Here is a 20,067-nt window from a genome sequence, read left to right on the forward strand (position 1 = left end):
CTAGCGTTCTGGTAGTAAAAAAAAAGTTAGAAAGAAAAAAAAAAAGTAAAGCAAGCGCACTGTACTTACCAGTTTACAGTAGATGCTAGAGTGTATGGGCTCCTTCCATGTATGATGTCATTCATTCAACATGCCCCTATCACATGAGGGGCAGGGGTGCGAAGCATGATTGTAGTGGCAGGGAGAAAACATCTCCAAGCTCACTAATCATGCCGTTCACGCCCACTAATCCAGCTAGCCATGCCCACTAATCTGGAAAGAGCCCATACATTGTAGGCTCATTCGTACCTGCTCCCACAGCCCCTCCTACTTACGGTGCTGCTCATTAATCTCATGCATATTCACTGCTTCGCCCTACCCCCACTGGAGTCTGTGGGTCTGTCATACAGTAAAATAAATAAATAAATAAAAAAGATGTAGAGTCCCCCCATATTATGATACTCAGCACAGATAAAGCCTACAGCTACAGGCTACAGCCCCCAGCTGTGGGCTTTGTCTTGGCTGGTTATCAAAATAAAAGGGTCCCCATGCTGTTTTTAATTATTTAAATAAATTAATAAATAATGAAAAAACAGCGTGCAGTCCCCCTCAATACTGATACCCAGCCAAGATAAAGCCTACAGCTGGGGGCTGATATTCTCAGGCTGGAGGGGCCCCGCCTTAAAAATATCAGCCTGCAGCTGCCCAGGATTGTCGCAGCCATTAGATGCGACAATCCCAGCACTTTACCCGTCTCCTCCTGAATTGCCCTGGTGCAGTGGCAATCGGGGTAATAAGGGGTTAATCACAGCTCATAGCTGCGACTAAGTCCTAGATTGGTAATGGCAGGCGTTTATGAGACACCCCCCATCACCATACTGTAATAAGTGACAAGAAATAAACACAAACACTGAAAAAATCCTTTATTTGAAATAAAATACAAAAAGCCCCCTTTTTCACCACTTTATTAACCCCATAATTACCCCTGCAGGTCCGACATAATCCCCACGAGGTCCCACGGCGATTTAGCTCTGCTACATCTGAAGTTCACAGTGAATAGCCATAGAACAGGACTGCCCGCTGTGAGCTTCAGAGGATGAATGAGCCGCACGATCAGCGGTCACTTCACTCAGGTGATTCCCAATCACAGCTGGTGATACCTGTGACCGTATATAGCCTGAGTGAGAACACCTCTGAATGCACGTCTCACTCATTCTCTGTATAGACCCGCAGATCAGGTCTGTGATTGGTTGCAGTTAGATGCTGGGGGTGCATCTGACTGCAAACAATCACAGATGAAAGCAGTGAATATGGAATGAGCGGGGAAGTGGAGGAGCCGCGGGAGCGTACAGCCGTGGCGGTGATTCGGTAAATATACCACGCCTGCTCCAATTCCCCTATTCCCAACACCATTTAAGTGCCAGTAATGTAAAATTCACAAAATAAATAGGGGACAGCATCCTCATCTAGTACATCAGCTTTTGTTAGTAAATAATAATTCCCCCATATTAACGGATTTCCTAATAAATTGACCTACTCTCATGTACTACGTGTGATGCCCCTTGAAAAAGGACACGAAACGCGTGTCGGGCTTGGACTGTGGACGGTGTTATTCGGCCATTTTATATCCCGGTATGTATTGACTCGCCCTATGTATTATACTGTCCTATGCATTACATTGGGAAAGTACCCTGCTTGATTTTTTGGTATCTGTAGTGACAGAAGTTATAGAGGTGCTGCATATCATGTAGGGATTCATACTAGTGTTTATGGCAGTCTTATCGTATTGATTATAGTTAGAGTGGGGTGATACATAATACCTATGTGTTGATTTGAATCATATTTTGTCCACTCCGACTGTTAATTTCTTAACACCACTGTCCCGGCACCCACCCCTGTGGAGTTGTTACTCCTTGTATTTGCCTCATATATCTCACTGTGACCCGTGGTGTGTGTCACAGATGTGGTGTATACCACCTTTTAATGTCTTTTGGACATTGTAACTGTTAAATAAAATTGTGTTGGACATTCAACTACTCTAATGTGTGTTTTCTGGACACATGATTCGACCATTTAAGTGCCGGCCAGATACCCTGGATCAATTCCGGGTAGCTAGTGACATGTGGACTCACAGGGTATCTGCAAGTCCACATGTCACTAGGGTGAAAAAACTTACCAAAAGCACTGAAAAGAAATGACATGCTCCTTCTTTTCAGAACGCAGCAAAACCGGAGCTGGTTCACAAAACCGTCCGGAAAAATCCTGTCGTGTGTGTGTGTGTGTGTGTGTGTGTGTGTGTGTGTGTGTGTGTGCGCATGAGATTTCAGAAATCTCGTAGACTTTGCTGGGACTGTAAAAAGCAGCGTTTTATTATCATGGATTTGCATAAAACCAAGGAAAATGCATAGCTAAAAAAGGCTGCAAAAACGCCGTGTGTGAACATAACCTAATAGTTCAGCGTTAAATTAATTAGGTTGTGTAAACAGTAGTTTGATTATTTTTCCAGGAGCCATTTTCAACATGACAACGCCAAGTTGCATGTTGCTCATAATACAGTGAGCAGCCTGAATGGCCTAAATGTACTACCTTGTTCAGCAACATCTCAAGACTAGGTTCCCATCAAGCACATCTGGGATGTCATTGACGGAAATTGTAAAGGGAGCTGCCAGCAGCGGATATTGATGATTTGCCCAAGTGCAGTCAGCGTGGCAGAACATTCCTTACACAACCAATAATAACCTCATTGATAACATGTGAAGGTGTGTAGCACAGGGATATCTGTGTGCGGCGCTCATACTTGATACGGAATAAATGTAGATGTTTTTAACGACTTTATCTTCTTACTGCTTCAATTTCAATGTTGTATATATAGATGACCATATTTTCTGTGTTCTGCCCCTAACACTAAAGTATTGGAGATGTGAATATAGTCTGAAGGAAAAGCATTCCATCTGTTTATTAACAGCTGATTTTTTTTACATTGAGCCAGTGAAGTCAGGTAATTCTTCAGTGGTTGTGTTGTACAGTTAATGACATCAGCCAGACACTCGCTCCAGGAATCCGAAGCAGCTAATGTTCTGAAAAACAGCAGTCAGCTGTGTGACTGCACAGAACAAGGGGAGGCTCCGGTATCTCGTGTGTAACCTTGTGTGAGCGGAGCTGGGAGCACTGGATCTCCAGAACTGCGAATGTTGGTTACTATTGAGAGTACGTGACCAGCACCAGAACATATCCGTGCCTTGTTATCCAGCTGAACATGGAAATGGTGGTCATATGCTAAAGAAAGTGAACGTGCTATAATTATGAGTGCACCTGCAGCTACAGGAGTCTTCATATTGTCCCTAACAGCCATTCCCGTCACTTATATCTTCAACTATGTTTCTACAGTACATAGGTAAGTGAATATATAATGCACAAAATGTCATTTATATTCTGCTGTATAGACGAAAGTGTGTTGTAATGAACTGATGTGTAAAATGTCAATTGTAAGAGTGAGAATAGTATCGGTATGACTGACCACACACTGACACTTTTCTAGCACTTGCACTTTCTCACAAGTCTCTTATACTCTACCATCAGCCATCTGACTTATGGAGCACAGTTTTGACAATAATAATCTTGTTGAAATGTTGCTATTGTAGAAATAGGATATATATGTTGGGTCAAATCCACAAAATGTCATACAGATGCACTTGAGTTTGGCAAAGCTTTACCCTTTATGAACCCTCCTAACAGAAAATGACTGGTCTGAGCTGTCAGAACTAGTGATAAGCAAATGTATTCGTTACTATCCGCTTTTCACAGAATAGTACAGTATTTGGGCAATTCGTTATATTGCGAGTAATGGTATATTCACCTCACTATATTCGGATGTCTCGCCCAGCCGTTTTGGCGCCTGATTTGCAGCCAATAAACATGCTGGGCTCCTTAACCAATCACAGTAATGCTTCGGGCATCTTGGTTGTGGCATTACTGTGATTGGCTGAACGCTCAGTGTCATAGGGTCTATAAAAGTCCTTCCGCCACCATTTTGCGCACATTGCGTTCAAAGCCTGCGTTGTATCAGCATAGGGATAGAGCGAGCAGCTGCTAGGTAGAGTGTAGGCCTCTTAATAATACAAAAAGCCATTTTTAGGGCTGCCTGGAGTGTAGCTCAGTGTAGCTTTCAGAGGGAAAGATTTCTGAGCAGGGACAGTGTCTAAAGCAGTGTGTGTCACTACGTCCATCGTACCATCCAAAAAACAGAATATAATAGCTCTTGTAAGAGCTGATAGCACTGAACAAAGTCACAGCAGGGAGGGAGAGATTGTGGATTAGGTAGGGAATCTGGACCTGTTTCCACAATATTTAGGGGTTCACAGCCTGCCTTGTGGCATCCAGATCACCCACATTAATATGTTGCTAGTAGCTTTTGCAAATAATTACAAAGCAGTGCTCTAGCATTTACTGCTGCCTGATACAGTAAAGCACCGCTCCTGTTTCCACAATATTTAAAGGTTCACAGCCTGCCTTGTGCCATCCAAATCACCCACATTAATACATTGCTAGTGGCTTTTGCAAATAATTACAAAGCAGTACTCTAGCAATCAGTGCTGCCTGGTACAAAGTACTCACATGTACTTTCTCCACAATATTTTTGGAGTTAAAGTGTGCTTGGCTTGGGCTATCAACATCTTCAAATATGTCAGCAAAACCCAAAATTACAAAAAGGGCAGTTGTTGAGAAACAGGGACATGGACGTGGGTGTGGTGTTGTCAGTGGTGGGCGACAAGGCACTGAGTCTGTGTCAGGTCAGAAGAAGCTTGATGCATCCGCTATGTTCCTTGCCAAATTTCCAGTCTGGAACGTTGAAGCCAGAAGAGCGAGAGCAGATTCTGTCTTGGATGGCAGACAAGGCCTCTTCGCATATGTCAAGCAGCAACCAATCTTCCATGACCACACAGACTACTGTGGATACACAGAAGGCTGGCCCATCCAATGCTCAACCTTGTCCTCTTTCCTCCCTCCTTCATCAGTAACAGGAGACATATGACCCCAAGCTTGACCAATCTGAGGATCTGTTTTGTACGTATCCTTTGGTTGGCTCTGGCCTCTTGACATAAAGCATTGCAGAGGAACGTGAGACGGTGGCATGTGTTGATGCGCAAGTATTTGAGGACCTAAGGCCAGAAGAAAGCCAGTTTGAGGAACTTGATTTACTATCTCTGTGACGCCCCTAAACTAATCAGGGTGTCACAGGGAACTGCACTCCTCTCTTTTTGGTGCAGAGCTCAACCCCCATGGTCCTGGGATCCTAACATTTGGTATTGCTCCATCAGCATTCAAATCCTAACCACACCTCACACCACACCCTGTCAGGCACACCAGTGGGTGGTCTAGCTGGAAAGGGCCACCCGCCTAGGGGTCAGATAGACTAGTGGGAGGGACATAGTCAGTTGAATGGTAGCCCTCAGAGAGTGAGGAGCTGTAACACCTGCCTGGATCCACAGACACAGACGGGCTGTAATGGACAGGCTAGAGGGAAGCCACTCGCCAAGCAGGACCCCCAGAACCCTGAAACCCTTTAACCCCGTACAGGGATTTGAAATTACACAGGGCCCTGGAGATCACTACCTATGGAAGGCTGCAGTCTGAGAGAGTAGTCGTCAAGCAGGGTCAAACCAGGAATTGCGTAACAGGGAAAGAATCGGCAGGCAAGGACATAATCAGAAACTAGCAGAGGTCAAAACCGGATTGGGCAGCGAGGTACAAAAACAGCAGGCAGGAGCGTAGTCAGGAAACAAGCGGTAATCAGCACACAAAATCACAGCACGAAACAGGAGCCAGAATTCTCAGAACTATCTCTGCACAGGTCAGCAGACAGGAGGGGAATTAAAAAGGGTGTGGTGTGTTCCCATAGGCTGTAGCTGAATGATGGTACCTCAGCTGGGAGACACCCGCCACCTACAGTCAGCCAGTGGCACTGCAGATCCCCAGGAAACCCAGACCAGTGGATGAACGAAGTCTGCGCCCACCGGCGCCGCTGGCATCGACTCCTCTCCCATCACCAGCACCATCCACGGCAGGAACACGTCGTCGCCTGGCGATCGGAGCAGAAGTCGATGGAGCGGACTCCGGTGGTGATGTAACACCTGATAATTAACCTGTAGAGGATAGTCTCTTTATGAACTTTCCCCAAGAGCTCAGAGATCGAAGGCACCAACACAAGGGGGATAGGGCTTTCCAGCTTATGAGATCCCAAGTGTCAGCCATCGAGAGCATAGCTCCTCTAACTAACTGTAGGGAGCGGGACCCCGAAAGCTCCAGGTTGAGGGGTCATTCAGAAAAGTCTAAACATAGTGCATGGAGGCAGGTCCAGAACCATCAGCAATACCAACGGGAACGGATTCCCGGACGAGCTCCCCTGAGTGGCAGCGGCACCCAGAGACTTGGTTTACTCCTGTGTGAGAGTCTGTTTAATGGTCGCACCAACACCCACACAACCTGAGTGACTACGCTGCATTCCCCTGAATCTCACCGCCTGGCCTGCACCACGCTCCCCTACACTTCCACCATCCAGAGTCCCAGGTCCTACCCTACCCGTGGAGGGAATGTCATCTGGCTGCCCCGCTCCATCTCCCCCAGGTACTCCCATCGGCAATTGCGGTACTCCCCTTACCGTGAACCACGGGTGGTGTCACGAACACTAAACCCCCCTGTAAATAGTCCCCCTTTTATTTTCGAGTCGCCGTAAGCCCCTGGGTCCAGAGACCCTCGAGCCACAGCAACCCAGGATCCGAACAGTCCGACTGCTGCAGGGGCGGTACATCTCTAGAGGTGGAGGCTGATGATGATGAGACCCAGTTGCCATCAGGTCAGCCTACAATCTCAAGTGGGAAGGAGGATGAGATAGAAGACGAGGTGGTTGACGATGAGTCCACTGATCCGACCTGGACCATTGACATACATAGCCAGCACAGCAACACAGAGGAAGATGGATATGTAGCACCAACACAGGCACCAAGGAGTAGTGGTTTGCTCAGAGTGAGAACTGGGTCAACTGTTCTAAAGAGCCCCCCCACTGTGGCCCAAGTCAGGGCAAGAGGGCGTTCAGCCGCTGTCTGGAATTTTTTTTCTGAAAGTCCTTTAGAGTAAAACATTGTAATCTGTAGCATCTTTCATACCAAGCTGAGCAGAGGCCAGAGAAAAGGAAACCTGAGCACCACCAGTATGGGGAACCACATGGCAGCCAAGCACCCCAGTAGGTGGGCAGAACACAATGGTACCAAATTTGTGTCTGCTGGTCAAATCACTGCCATGTCGCCTGTGATACGTTCTTCACAATCTGCTGTCCAGGAGCAGGCGTTCATACATCCTGCCCACAAGGTGCAATTGCATAGACACAGAAAACATCAACAACATCCACTTCCTTGTCCTAGGGAAGCGTCCAGTTGTCCGTGCCTGAGATCTTGCAAAGGAAGCGTAAATACCCAGCCACGCACCCACAGGCACAAAATCTAAACTCGCACATTGCCAAATTGCTAGCCATGGAGATGTTGCTGTTTAGGCTTGTGGGAACACAGTGTTTCTGTGACTTCTTGACTGTGGTTTCCCCACGATGCAGTGTTCCCAGCTGCCACTGTTTTGTCTATTGTGCTGTCACCGCATTACACAAGCACGTGTTAAACAATCTCAACCGTGCTCTGACCAACGCCGTAACTGGGAAGGTCCACCTAACAGTAGACACGTGGACAAGTTGTTCTAGACAGGGATGATACATATCTGTCATGGCACACTGGGTGAACCTGGTGGAAGCTGGGACAAACTCACAAACTGTAACATCACACATCCTACCCATGCCAAGAATAGTGGGCCCAACTTCTAACAGCATTTCCGCCTCATTATATGCCACTTTCTGTCTGCCCTCCTCCTCCTCCTTTTGCTCCTCTTCCTCTGCTGAATTACCCTCCCCATCACTGCCAAGCTGGGAGCTGTGCAGCAGCAAAAGTGGCAAAACGCTGAAGCTGATCTTTTTAGGTCACAATTCACACACTGCAGCAGAGCTATGGCAGGTATAAAAGAGCAGACCAATCACTGGCTCTGCCCGCTGCACCTCCAACTCGGACTGGTCGTTTGCGGCAATGGGCGTAACCTGGTGGTGGCTTTAAAGCTGGGCAAGCTGGTACACGTTACATGCAAGGCTCACTTGCTGAACCTAGTTGTTCAGAAATTTATGAAAATATACCCTGACTTGCCGTACCTACTTGAGAAAGTGCTCTGTATTAGTGCCTATTTCCACCATTCCACTACCGCTTTTGCTTGTCTTACAGTGCTGCAAAAGTGCTTTAATTTGCCAAGTCACCGACTCATGTGTGAACTGCCCTCTACATTCTATATGTTGGCGAGGATTACTGGGCAGCAGAGGGCAGTAGCTGAATACTAGCTTCAACATGCCCGTCAGACTGAGAGTCAGGCACCAGACATAATTGTCGAGTGGGTGTGGATTGCTGATATTTGTGAGGTTCTTGAGAACTTTGAGTACTGCACCAAGCTCGTGAGCAGTGATCAGGCTATTAACAGTTTAACCATCCCGCTGCTGTGTCTGTTCAAACAATCACTGCATAATCTCAAAGAGGAAGCTTTGATTGCCCAGCATGAGGCTGTGGAGCCAAATTTCCCACTGGGTGATACTACCCAGCCCAGCTAATATTCTGAGGCAACATTGGGTGGTAATGAGGAGGATGAGGAGGAAGAAGACTTGTTTTTCTGTGCTACCCAGGGGACTCCCAATGCTACACAGGGGACTCTCAAGCCAAGCGTCATGTCTGTCCAGCATGGATGGGCTGGAGACGAGAAGGTGGAGGCGAGTTGGCATGAGGATGGATATTGTTCCTCCTGGTGGGGATACAGAACCTTTGCCAGTTTGCAGCTTGACCCACATGGCACAGTTCATGTATAAGTGTCTGTGGCAAGACCCTTATGTGATACACATTTTATCCAACAACCTATACTGGTTGGCCACCATTCTGGACCCACGGTACAAGGAGAAATTTCCTTCTCTCCCTTTGGAGTCACCAAATGGTTGCACAATGGAATCCTTCAAGAGGGTCGTTGTACATCAGTTGATGAAAACATCACCCTCAGACATCGCTGGCAGCAGTTACCAGCTCTTTTCAACACCAAAGATTAATGGGGAGAGACATCAACACCAGGCCAAACAGAGGTGGGGGGAAAATGTGCGCAAATTGGGCCATTTTCAATAAACCTGGTCATCAGTAAGGGCTATCTGTGCCTATAACAATGCCAAAGAGGGAGAAGTTGCACAACATGGTGAAGGGGTACTTAAGTGACCATACTTGCGTCCTTCTGATGCTTCAGTTCCCTTTACTTATTGGGTGTCCAAGCTAAACACTTGGCCCGACTTCTCCTTATATGCCTTGGAGGTGCTGGCCTGCCCGGCTGTTAGTGTGATGTCAGAGCGTGTTTTCAGTTCTGTTGGGGCAATCATCAATGATAAGCGCTCACACCTCTCCAGAGAAAATGCAGACAGACTTAGGCGGGCTTTGCACACTGCGACATCGCAGGTGCGATGTCGGTGGGGTCAAATTGAAAATGACGCACTTCCGGCATCGCATGCGACATCGCAGTGTGTAAATCCTAGATGATACGATTAACGAGCGCAAAAGCGTCGTAATCGTATCATCGGTGCAGCGTCGGCGTAATTCATAATTACGCTGACGCGACGGTCCGATGTTGTTCCTCGCTCCTGCGGCAGCACACATCGCTGTGTGTGAAGCCGCAGGAGCGAGGAACATCTCCTACCGGCGTCACTGCGGCTTCCGTAGGTTATGCGGAAGGAAGGAGGTGGGCAGGATGTTTACATCCTGCTCATCTCCGCCCCTCCGCTCCGATTGGCCGCCTGCCGTGTGACGTCACAGTGACGCCGCACGACCCGCCCCCTTAACAAGGAGGCGGGTCGCCGGCCACAGGGACGTCGCACGGCAGGTGAGTGTGTGTGTGAAGCTGGCGTAGCGATAATTTTCGCTACGCCAGCTATCACCACATATCGCTGCTGCGACGGGGGCGGGGACTATCGCACTCGGCATCGCAGCATCGGCCTGCGATGTCGTAGTGTGCAAAGCCCGCCTTACTCTGATTAAATTCAACAAGGACTGGATTTCTCCACAGTTTGCAATGCCTCCAGATGAGAGCAAGCCAAACTAAATTCCCCCCAAATTTTCATTTTGACTACTGCTGTTAGCTCTCCACCCCTGCCATATAAAGCCGTTTCTTTCCTGCGTCAACCATGACTCAGGTCATAGGGCGATTTTTGTAAACACTATGCACATTGTGCAGTGGTGGACAAACCAGAACAGTACTCCTACTCCAGCCTAACTACTATTTGTCAATGGAGGACTTTGTCATGGTGACTCCCTACGTCAACCATGACTCACGCCATAGGGCTAATTTTTTTAAACAATGTGTGTGACAACTGCATCCTTTCCGTTCTGTTTACGGTCCGTTTTACATCCGTGTGCCTTCTGTTTTTTTTGCAGACCGCAAAAAATGGAAGGAGGGTTACATGCAGTCAAAAGCTAGAAAGATAGATAGCTGCATAGATAGCTGGATAGATACTGTAGATAGATAAACATATACATTATACAGTCATATGAAAAAGTTTGGGCACCCCTATTAATGTTAACCTTTTTTCTTTATAACAATTTGGGTTTTTGCAACAGCTATTTCAGTTTCATATATCTAATAACTGATGGACTCATTGAAATGAGGTTTATTGTACTAACAGAAAATGTGCAATCCGCATTTAAACGAAATTTGACCGCTGCAAAAGTATGGGCACCCTTATCAATTTCTTGATTTGAAGACTCCTAACTACTTTTTACTGACTTACTAAAGCACTAAATTGGTTTTGTAACCTCATTGAGCTTTGAACTTCATAGGAAGGTGTATCCAATCATGAGAAAAGGTATTTAAGGTGGCCACTTGCAAGTTGTTCTCCTATTTGAATCACATATGAAGAGTGGCATCATGGGCTCCTCAAAACAACTCTCAAATGATCTGAAAACAAAGATTATTCAACATAGTTGTTCAGGGGAAGGATACAAAAAGTTGTCTCATAGATTTAAACTGTCAGTTTCCACTGTGAGGAACACAGTATGGAAATGGAAGAACACAGATACAGTTCTTGTTAAGCCCAGAAGTGGCAGGCCAAGAAAAATATCAGAAAGGCAGAGAAGAAGAATGGTGAGAACAGTCAAGGACAATCCACAGACCATCTCCAAAGACCTGCAGCATCATCTTGCTGCAGATGGTGTCATTGTGCATCGGTCAACAATACAGCGCACTTTGCACAAGGAGAAGCTGTATGGGAGAGTGATGCGAAAAAGCCGTTTCTTCAAGCACGCCACAAACAGAGTCGCCTGAGGTATACAAAAGCACATTTTGACAAGCCAGTTACATTTTGGAAGACGGTCCTGTGGACTGATGAAACAAAGATTGAGTTGTTTGGTCATACATAAAAGCGTTATGCATGGAGGCAAAAAAACACGGCATTCCAAGAAAAGCACTTGCTACCCACAGTAAAATTTGGTGGAGGTTCCATCATGCTTTGGGGCTGTGTGGCCAATGCCGGCACCAGGAATCTTGTTAAAGTTGAGGGTCGCATGGATTCAACTCAGTATCAGCAGATTCTTGACAATAATGTCCAAGAATCAGTGACGAAGTTGAAGTTACGCAGGGGATGGATATTTCAGCAAGCCAATGATCCAAAACACCGCTCCAAATCTACTCAGGCATTCATGCAGAGGAACAATTACAATGTTCTGGAATGGCCATCCCAGTCCCCAGAACTGAATATCATTGAACATCTGTGGGATGATTTGAAGCGTGCTGTCCATGCTCGGCGACCATCAAACGTAACTGAACTGGAATTGTTTTGTAAACAGGAATGGTCAAATATACCTTCATCCAGGATCCAGGAACTCATTAAAAGCTACAGGAAGCGACTAAAGGCTGTTATTTTTGCAAAAGGAGGATCTGCAAAATATTAATGTCACTTTTATGTTGAGGTGCCCTTACTTTTGCACCAGTCAAATTTTGTTTAAATGCGGATTGCACATTTTCTGTTAGTACAATAAACCTCATTTCAATCCAGAAATATTACTCAGTCCATCAGTTATTAGATATATAAAACTGAAATAGCTGTTGCAAAAACCCAAATTGTTATAAAGAAAAAAGGTTAACATTAATAGGGGTGCCCAAACTTTTTCATATGACTGTAATGTCCCATTCCACTGTATTTGGTAATCTTGCACCCTTTGGTGCCTTTTATGTTGCACTAAAGGGTGCTTAGCCTTGTATTAAGCCAAAAAATAAATAAATAAAAAAAATGACGTGGGTTCCCCCCTATTTTTTGTAGCTAGCTGGGCTAAAGCAGACGGCGGCAGCCTCCAGACCACAGCTGGCAGCTTCATCTTGGCTGGTAATCCAAAACAGAGGGCACCACACACTGTTATTTTAAATTAAATAAATAATTTAAAACAAAAAACATGGGGTCCCCCCCAAATTGTATCACCAGCCAAGGTAAAGCGGACAGCTGTGGTCTGATATTCTCAGACTAGGGTCCATGGTTATTGGACCCTCCCCAGCCTAAAAGTAGTAGGTCGCAGCCGCCCCAGAAGTGGCGCATCCATTAGATGTGCCAATCCTGGTGCTTCGCCCCAGCTCATCCCAATGCTCAGGTGCAGTGGCAAATGGGGTAATACATGGGGTTCATACCAGCTGTGTAATGTCACCATTAAGCCCTAGCATTAGTGATATTATGGCATCTATCAGATACCCAAAAAAAGAAGAAAAAAGAACAAGGTTTATTCTTTGCAAATTCTTGTATTTTTATTTATATTGAAATGTGACAGGGGAACGTTTCGGCCCAATAAGGCCTTTCTCACGCCTAGTCACTTCAAGTAGGAGATTTGGCTTATGTAGAGCAGATTCTGCTAGATGCAGGGATAAGTGAAATAGAGGAGGTCCACCAAAATATAGCAAGGTTGAGTTCACTGTAAACAATTTCTGTTTTGTTGCTCATAGAGGGTTTATGCGTCCTAGGAGCTTTAAAAGGATATGACATATGTAGCGCCTTAGGTCTCTTGAGAATAAAGGAATTAGTTTCTAGTGTGATTCTAGCTATATAGCAGAAGGAATTTCCATCTGTGGCTTGTACATCAGATGTTACAATGCTGTGGTGGACTGAGCCCTCTTGTTGCCTCCTTCCCAGGATGTGGGCGAATGCATTCGGCCACATCCTGGGAAGGAGGCAACAAGAGGGCTCAGTCCACCACAGCATTGTAACATCTGATGTACAAGCCACAGATGGAAATTCCTTCTGCTATATAGCTAGAATCACACTAGAAACTAATTCCTTTATTCTCAAGAGACCTAAGGCGCTACATATGTCATATCCTTTTAAAGCTCCTAGGACGCATAAACCCTCTATGAGCAACAAAACAGAAATTGTTTACAGTGAACTCAACCTTGCTATATTTTGGTGGACCTCCTCTATTTCACTTATCCCTGCATCTAGCAGAATCTGCTCTACATAAGCCAAATCTCCTACTTGAAGTGACTAGGCGTGAGAAAGGCCTTATTGGGCCGAAACGTTCCCCTGTCACATTTCAATATAAATAAAAATACAAGAATTTGCAAAGAATAAACCTTGTTCTTTTTTCTTCTTTTTTTGAGAGTGCAATGTTGTAATCTTGACTGTAATACTGGACTTTGGTCCTCACATTTGCACCTCAACCTCCTTGACTGGCCGTGTGCACACCATACTTCTCCCAAATTCTATCAGATACCCGACATAACTAACCCAGTCAGTAATAAAAAAAATAGACAACAACAAAAAAAAAATTATTTGAAAAAAAAAACACTCACCAAAACATTCCCTCTTTCACCAAATTATTGAAAATAAAAAAACAAATCTGGGTCTGGCATAATCCAATAAGGGGGTCCCACGACGATCCATATCATACTCACTGTCCCAATCAATGAAGAGCAGAATGTTCCCCATTGGCTGGGAGAGCAGTGCAGTGACCTGAGCTAACATCATTAGGTCAGGCCAGGTTACTGCAGGGTATAGCGAGCGCCGATGTCATGAGGTTAGCTGAGTTAATTACCTGCAGAGTTTCATGGCCGCCATATTCTCTTGCGAAGTATCCCGTGACCCCGTGATGTCACTACTAGTCACAGTCTTGGGCTGCCCGTGAGACTTGATGCAAGAACGCAACATCATGGAAGTTAGTGACGAGTGCTGACGTCACAAGTTCAGCGGAGATCATCACAGCAGGCATACAGAAGGGAGGGAAGGCGGTGGATGGGAGGAAGCATGGAGGATGGAGGTGGTAGTGACAGTGAGTAAAGTCTTTTTAGATCTTTTTAGATTTTAGCCGCCGTTGTGGGTGCTGCTCTCCGGGGCTTATGGTGAAGGTCAGAGCCGGGATGGTGTTGCTCCCCACAGGCGGAGCAGGGTTACCCTAGGGAGGATGATGGAGGACGGACGGGGGTGGTGGTAGTCCCCGTAATCAGGGTCTCTGTCTCTACATTATGTTAATATCAGATTAGGTGGCAAAAACCTTGTGGCTATGGCCGTGACATAGATCACATTGGCAATGATCGCTGTGTATCACTGTCTGATATATTGCTGCATAATACAGGTGCTTGTGGTCGCATCGCGACCCCTAACACACCACGTCAAGCAAGTCGCAAAAAATCAAACTACGTCTGACTATTTGTAACTTGCTTGTTACAGTCGCAGTGCCATAAAGGTGGCAATGTGGGCAATGTGTCCTGTCACTACACTGCAATGTAGCAATGGCAAAGAGTAATCCTTGGCCGCTACACCTACCTTAATCTGACTTATTGGAGAGTTTTTCTGAGTCCCTCTTCAGTTTTTCTGAGTCCCTCTGCAGAATACATGTGCCATATGTAAACTAAATGACAAATTTGTGACTACAGAAATAAGTTAGGACAATGACAATGATCTGGGGCATCTATTTGTTGTGAGTAATCCTGATAAGATGCTGGATAGTGGCACAATCAGCCAACAATCTAAAGTGTATGGTCACTCCAATGTCTGCCATTGGAGGAGAGATGGATTGGATATGTTGGATCTCAGCATGCCAGTTCCTTTCTTACCCTAGAGATTAGCAGATGCCAGATGTGTCTGTGAACAGCTTTTTTTTACCCTTCCTTATCCAGTTGAAATGAACTTACATACTTGGCCAGGGTGAGCATGCATGCTTATGGAGAAATAACTGACCGCTGAATAAGCATGTGACTGACAGCTATCTCATGTGTATGGCACGTCTAGAGCTTGTGAACCTATCTGCTATGTGAACAGGAGCCAATATTAAAAGTTGAAGTATTCCAGTGATGACAGCTCGAAGGCACTGGAGATTCCTGACACCTAATGAGCATGCCAATATACTGTGAATTGATATAATATATTTTCATTAATTTATCTTTTTATATACATACATTGAGAATGGGAGTTTTGAAGAATATGTGAAATATCACTAAAATAACAGAACGTTCTACATACTATCTAATCTGTAATCTTTTAAAGGTATATTGATGTCTATTGGACACTGCTGGCTGTTACACAGTCCATAATGTTTTATTAATGTGTTTACTAGAGTTGAGTGAAATTATTTTTCCCCATCTTGGTCCAGCGTCCAGATATTTGTGGCAGGAAGATCAGGACAGTCTTCAATTCTGTTCCGGAATGCTTGGCTGGGAGGGTCTGGCATTTACAAGGCCTCGTGATGTCATGATATTGCCTAACATGCGTCATAATGAGTCATATGACTTATCAGAAGGAAAAAAAACACTATAAAATAGGCTGTGTGGCTGGAAGAACGTCTCTTTTTCAAGCAAAACAACAGTCCTTGGTGTTGTTGTTTTCCTTCTGGTGAATTTTACCTGGGGGGTCTTCCCCAGCCATGAGGGAGCAGCAGTTGGACTTTTTAAACTAGGAATTACCAAATTTTTTACTTTTTATCCTTTCCTAATAGGGTCATGGGGTCCTTCTCTGATATCACACAATCAACAGAGCGAGAGATGATTGAACAATGATTGAACGACCCAACGATCCTTTATTCCAAGCAAATCAGAAAGTACATAAAGTAATCCCCCACACAGAGGGTAAAATCATCCAGTAATGGGATAAATGTCGTGGGATTCAGTCACAATCCTCCAGCAGTCTTTTTTCAGGAAAATCGGGGTTTCTCATAGTCCTCTGGGGTGTCAGCTTTTCCCTCAGAGGATCAATCTTACGCCTTCCCCCACAAAAGCAGAGAGATGGATCCCAGGCCCCTCCCCCAGACTTAGGGACAGAAGCCAGGGGTGATTAACCTGCAAACAGGACAATGTACACACAAGGGACACACAGCATGGACAGAACACCACGCCTAGAATACAAACCTACACAAAATTATACACAATCCCCCATATACCACCATCACAGTCACCCTATTTTGTGCAGTCTTTCCCTCCACAGCTTTTATTACATGGTGACATATGAGGTCTAGTAAACTCCAGTAGACCCAGAATACTGTCCGCAGTGGTGAAGACTGTCCTGATCCAGAGGACAAGACTAGATACAGGACTCGTTCGGGTCAAATATTTACTTTCACCTTTACATATTGCGGCATCATTTTTTAGACTACAGAATGTGGTCTGTGAGGAAAAATGCATATTGTGGGTCTTCATATCAGATATTTTTTTTTTTCTCTTGAATATATTTGTTGATTTTCGAATTGGATTTCCACTGCAGAAACGCATTTAGGCTATGTGCGCACGTTGCGTATTTGCATGCAGTTACGCTGCGATCTGCACCGCAGCATAACTGCATGCGTCCTGCGTCCCCAGCATAATCTATGAAGATTATGCAGGAGCCGTGCACACGTGGCATCTTAGAGTGCAGCGATTCGGCTGCTGCCCGAAGCGCGCGTTCTAAGAAGTGACATGTCACTTCTTTCCTGCGCTCTGCATGCAGCTTCTGCTCTATGGCAGGGGCTGCAGGCAGAGCGCATGGAATTGGCTTTTTTCTTTTTCATTACGGACTTTTCTGCAGCGATTTGAAGCGCACGTGTGCTGTTCAAATCGCTGCAGAAATTTCTGCAGGGCAGAATGCTACGTACGCACATAGCCTAAAAATGCTTGGACTCCACACACAAGGATATCAATAAAGTTTTCTCAAAGCCAAATACTAGGAAGTATCAAAAATAAAGGCGCTTTATATGAAACGTGTTATAGCAAAAAGAAATAAATACCACAGTGTGAAAAACTTCATAAAATCGAATGTAAAAAAAACACAATAACAAACACAAGTAACTCAACTTAGCTAATACAAGCAGAAATGCTGCATAAAGTCTGCAGCATCAAAAACCCACTAAATACTTATTGTGGGAACATTGCCTGAAATCGCACACCAGTAACGTGCCCTCTATATTAGCAAAATAGTGCAAAAGATGGATTTTCCATATTAAGTAAACCTGAAGGTAACAAAAGTTATTTTAATACACGCACATGCTGAGATTTGTTTCTTCTCCATCTTACATGATGTGTTAGGACAAGTTTGTAGCTATAAAATTCCGTTCACGAAATAAATCATCCTGTAAAATTAAATGGTTCTTTATATGGGCAAAAAACATGGCAAAGCCCATAGACGAGCATGCCTAATAGATAATTGTATAATTACAGAAGCACTAAAAAGACAAATGACAGCTAAACCACAGACGTTCACGTCTGGGACAATCTTCTTTGTACATTTTCTGCTCTACACCTGAAAGTCTTATTTTCAGGATCATTTTGCAGGTATAAACACTCAGGGAGCCATTAGCCGAAAAAAAGGTTTTTTTCTATTACTTGTATTTTGTTACATTTTCCAATAGAGCATTAAAGAAGATTTAAATGTGTTCCTGGTCAGTAGTGTTTTCTTTCTTAATTAGATTTTAAAGCGAGTTATATCATTGTATTATTATTTTTAGTTTGATTATAATCACACTAATAATAATAATGCAATTATATGACTCATTTTATTAATATTATTTATATTGTAAAACAAATTATATAATGATACAAATAATACAATTTTTTTATAGCACCCTTAATCCCAAGGAGGTGTTAAGGGAACCTCTCATATTGGATAACTTTATTAACCTGGTTAATCTGCAGGTTAATATCATTATGAAGGTGTCCGGACGCAGTACTAAAAGTGCAGCACCAAAGAGAACATTTAATTTATTTCTCCCAGAAGCCGCTGACTTTCACTCATGCAGGCATGCCCGAGCAATTACAGTTACCGCTCACAGCACTTAGAGACACGGGTGTAGTCAAGCCCTGACACTGACTACTCACAGGCTCAGCAAGGTATCCATTGCTCTCAGTGCTGTGAGTAGTGACTGTAAGGCTATGTGCGCACGTTGCGTAATTACATGCAGTTACGCTGCGCTTTGTAGCGCAGTGTAACTGCATGCGTCCTGCGTCCCCTGCATAATCTATGAAGATTATGCAGGAGCCGTGTGCACGTGGCGTCTTAGAGCACAGCGCTTCGGCTGCTGCCCGAAGCGCGCGTTCTAAGAAGTGACATGTCACTTCTTCTGTGTGCTTTGCCTGCGCATGATCGCGTGGACCCTGGATCAACTCCCCAACAGTCAGAGCCCTTGGGTATGTAGCTTTTACAATATCGCTTCCCTAATTTTTGCATACTATGGATGCTGTTCAGTGCTAGTGTCGCGGGCGGGGAGGAGGGTGTCAGCACACTACGCTCACCCCCTTCTGCTCGGGTCCGGCGGCCGCTGCTCAGTGGTGGCTCGAGCTATAGGCCGGATCCCGGGGGTTCTCGAGCGGCACTCCTCGCCCGTGAGTGAAAGGGGTTGGTTGGGTGTGGGAATTGGTTATTGTCCGTGACGCCACCCACGGTTGTGGTGATTTCACCACCGCTGCTCGATATGGGGATCCCGGGGATGGTGATGCGGAGCAGCCAGGTGTTGTGTTGCCCCTCCGTGGGTAGGGGTTGGTGATCCCGGGGCCCGGTGATGGTTTGGGAGGTGCTGGGCCTGGTGGGCGCAGGGACGCAGGGGCAGCGCTGTGCCTTGCGGCACTGTGGTACTCACTCAGCCTGAGACGTGGACACAGTTTTTACGGTAAACCATACGGCTGGTAAGACGGTCCCACGGACGGCTGCACTTGCTCTCCCGGTAGGTGACAGTGATGTCCCTTTTCCTAGCACCTTGGTGTACTTGTTGGTTGCGATGGGTCCCCACCGGTAACCCGCTCCCCGGCTTCAAGCTGGACCGGGGGAGCTCTACTCTTTGCCCGCAGGCGCTGGCCCTAAGAAACTGGTGCCTTGGCGGTGGCGGTGTCTCTTCTACACTGGCTGGGCTGTTGCCTTCAATCGGGACTTGGTTGTTGGGGGATCTACGTCCCCTTCACTGACGGATTCGGCAAATTATGGCGACTCCAAGCCTTGCCGGGGTCCGAGAGGCCCCTGCCCTGGTGCTGACTGTCCTTCGGAACACTGCTCCAGACCGCCGGGCACACAGCCTACGGGGTCCTTCCAGGAACTTCCAAACGGTCCCCCTCCAGACAGTCACCGCCGTTGCTGACCTTGCTGACCTGTCCTGCACACAGCTGGACTACTTCAGGCTTTCTCTCTGTCACCACTCTTGCTTTCCTCCTTTACCACTTCACTACTTGTTTACTCCTCCACTTAGCTCCTCACTCAAGCTCCCCCTGAGCTAATCTGCCTGGTTTCTCCCGCCTCCAGTGCTGTGAACTCCTTGGTGGGCGGAGCCAACCGCCTGGCCCACCCCCTGGTGTAAATCATCAGCCTCTGGAGGAAGGCAACAAGGATTTTTGGTTAGCTTAGTTGTTCCTACCTGGGATGTAGGGTGTGGTGGTGTGTGACCTGTGTCCCCTGGCTTGCCCAGGGCGACACATTCCCCCTTAGCAAAATGCAGACCGTCCACGGGCTGCCGTCCAACACCGGTTTTATTTTTCTGAAAAAGATAACATAATAATAATATAACATAT

General features: G+C 45.8%; 1 protein-coding gene across 1 annotated transcript in view; it reads left to right on the plus strand.

Moving 5' to 3' along the window:
• The first annotated feature begins 3,088 nt into the window (after window positions 1-3,088).
• The window catches only part of TM6SF1 (transmembrane 6 superfamily member 1), an 81,499-nt gene continuing 64,520 nt past the window's right edge, over window positions 3,089-20,067 (plus strand). The window contains exon 1 of the mRNA XM_075342770.1: window positions 3,089-3,373. Coding sequence (XP_075198885.1) covers window positions 3,282-3,373 — 92 coding nt within the window. The 5' untranslated portion in view covers window positions 3,089-3,281. The remainder of the gene's footprint in view (window positions 3,374-20,067) is intronic.

This window comes from Anomaloglossus baeobatrachus, chromosome 4, assembly GCF_048569485.1.
Source record: "Anomaloglossus baeobatrachus isolate aAnoBae1 chromosome 4, aAnoBae1.hap1, whole genome shotgun sequence".
Lineage (NCBI taxonomy): Eukaryota > Metazoa > Chordata > Amphibia > Anura > Aromobatidae > Anomaloglossus > Anomaloglossus baeobatrachus.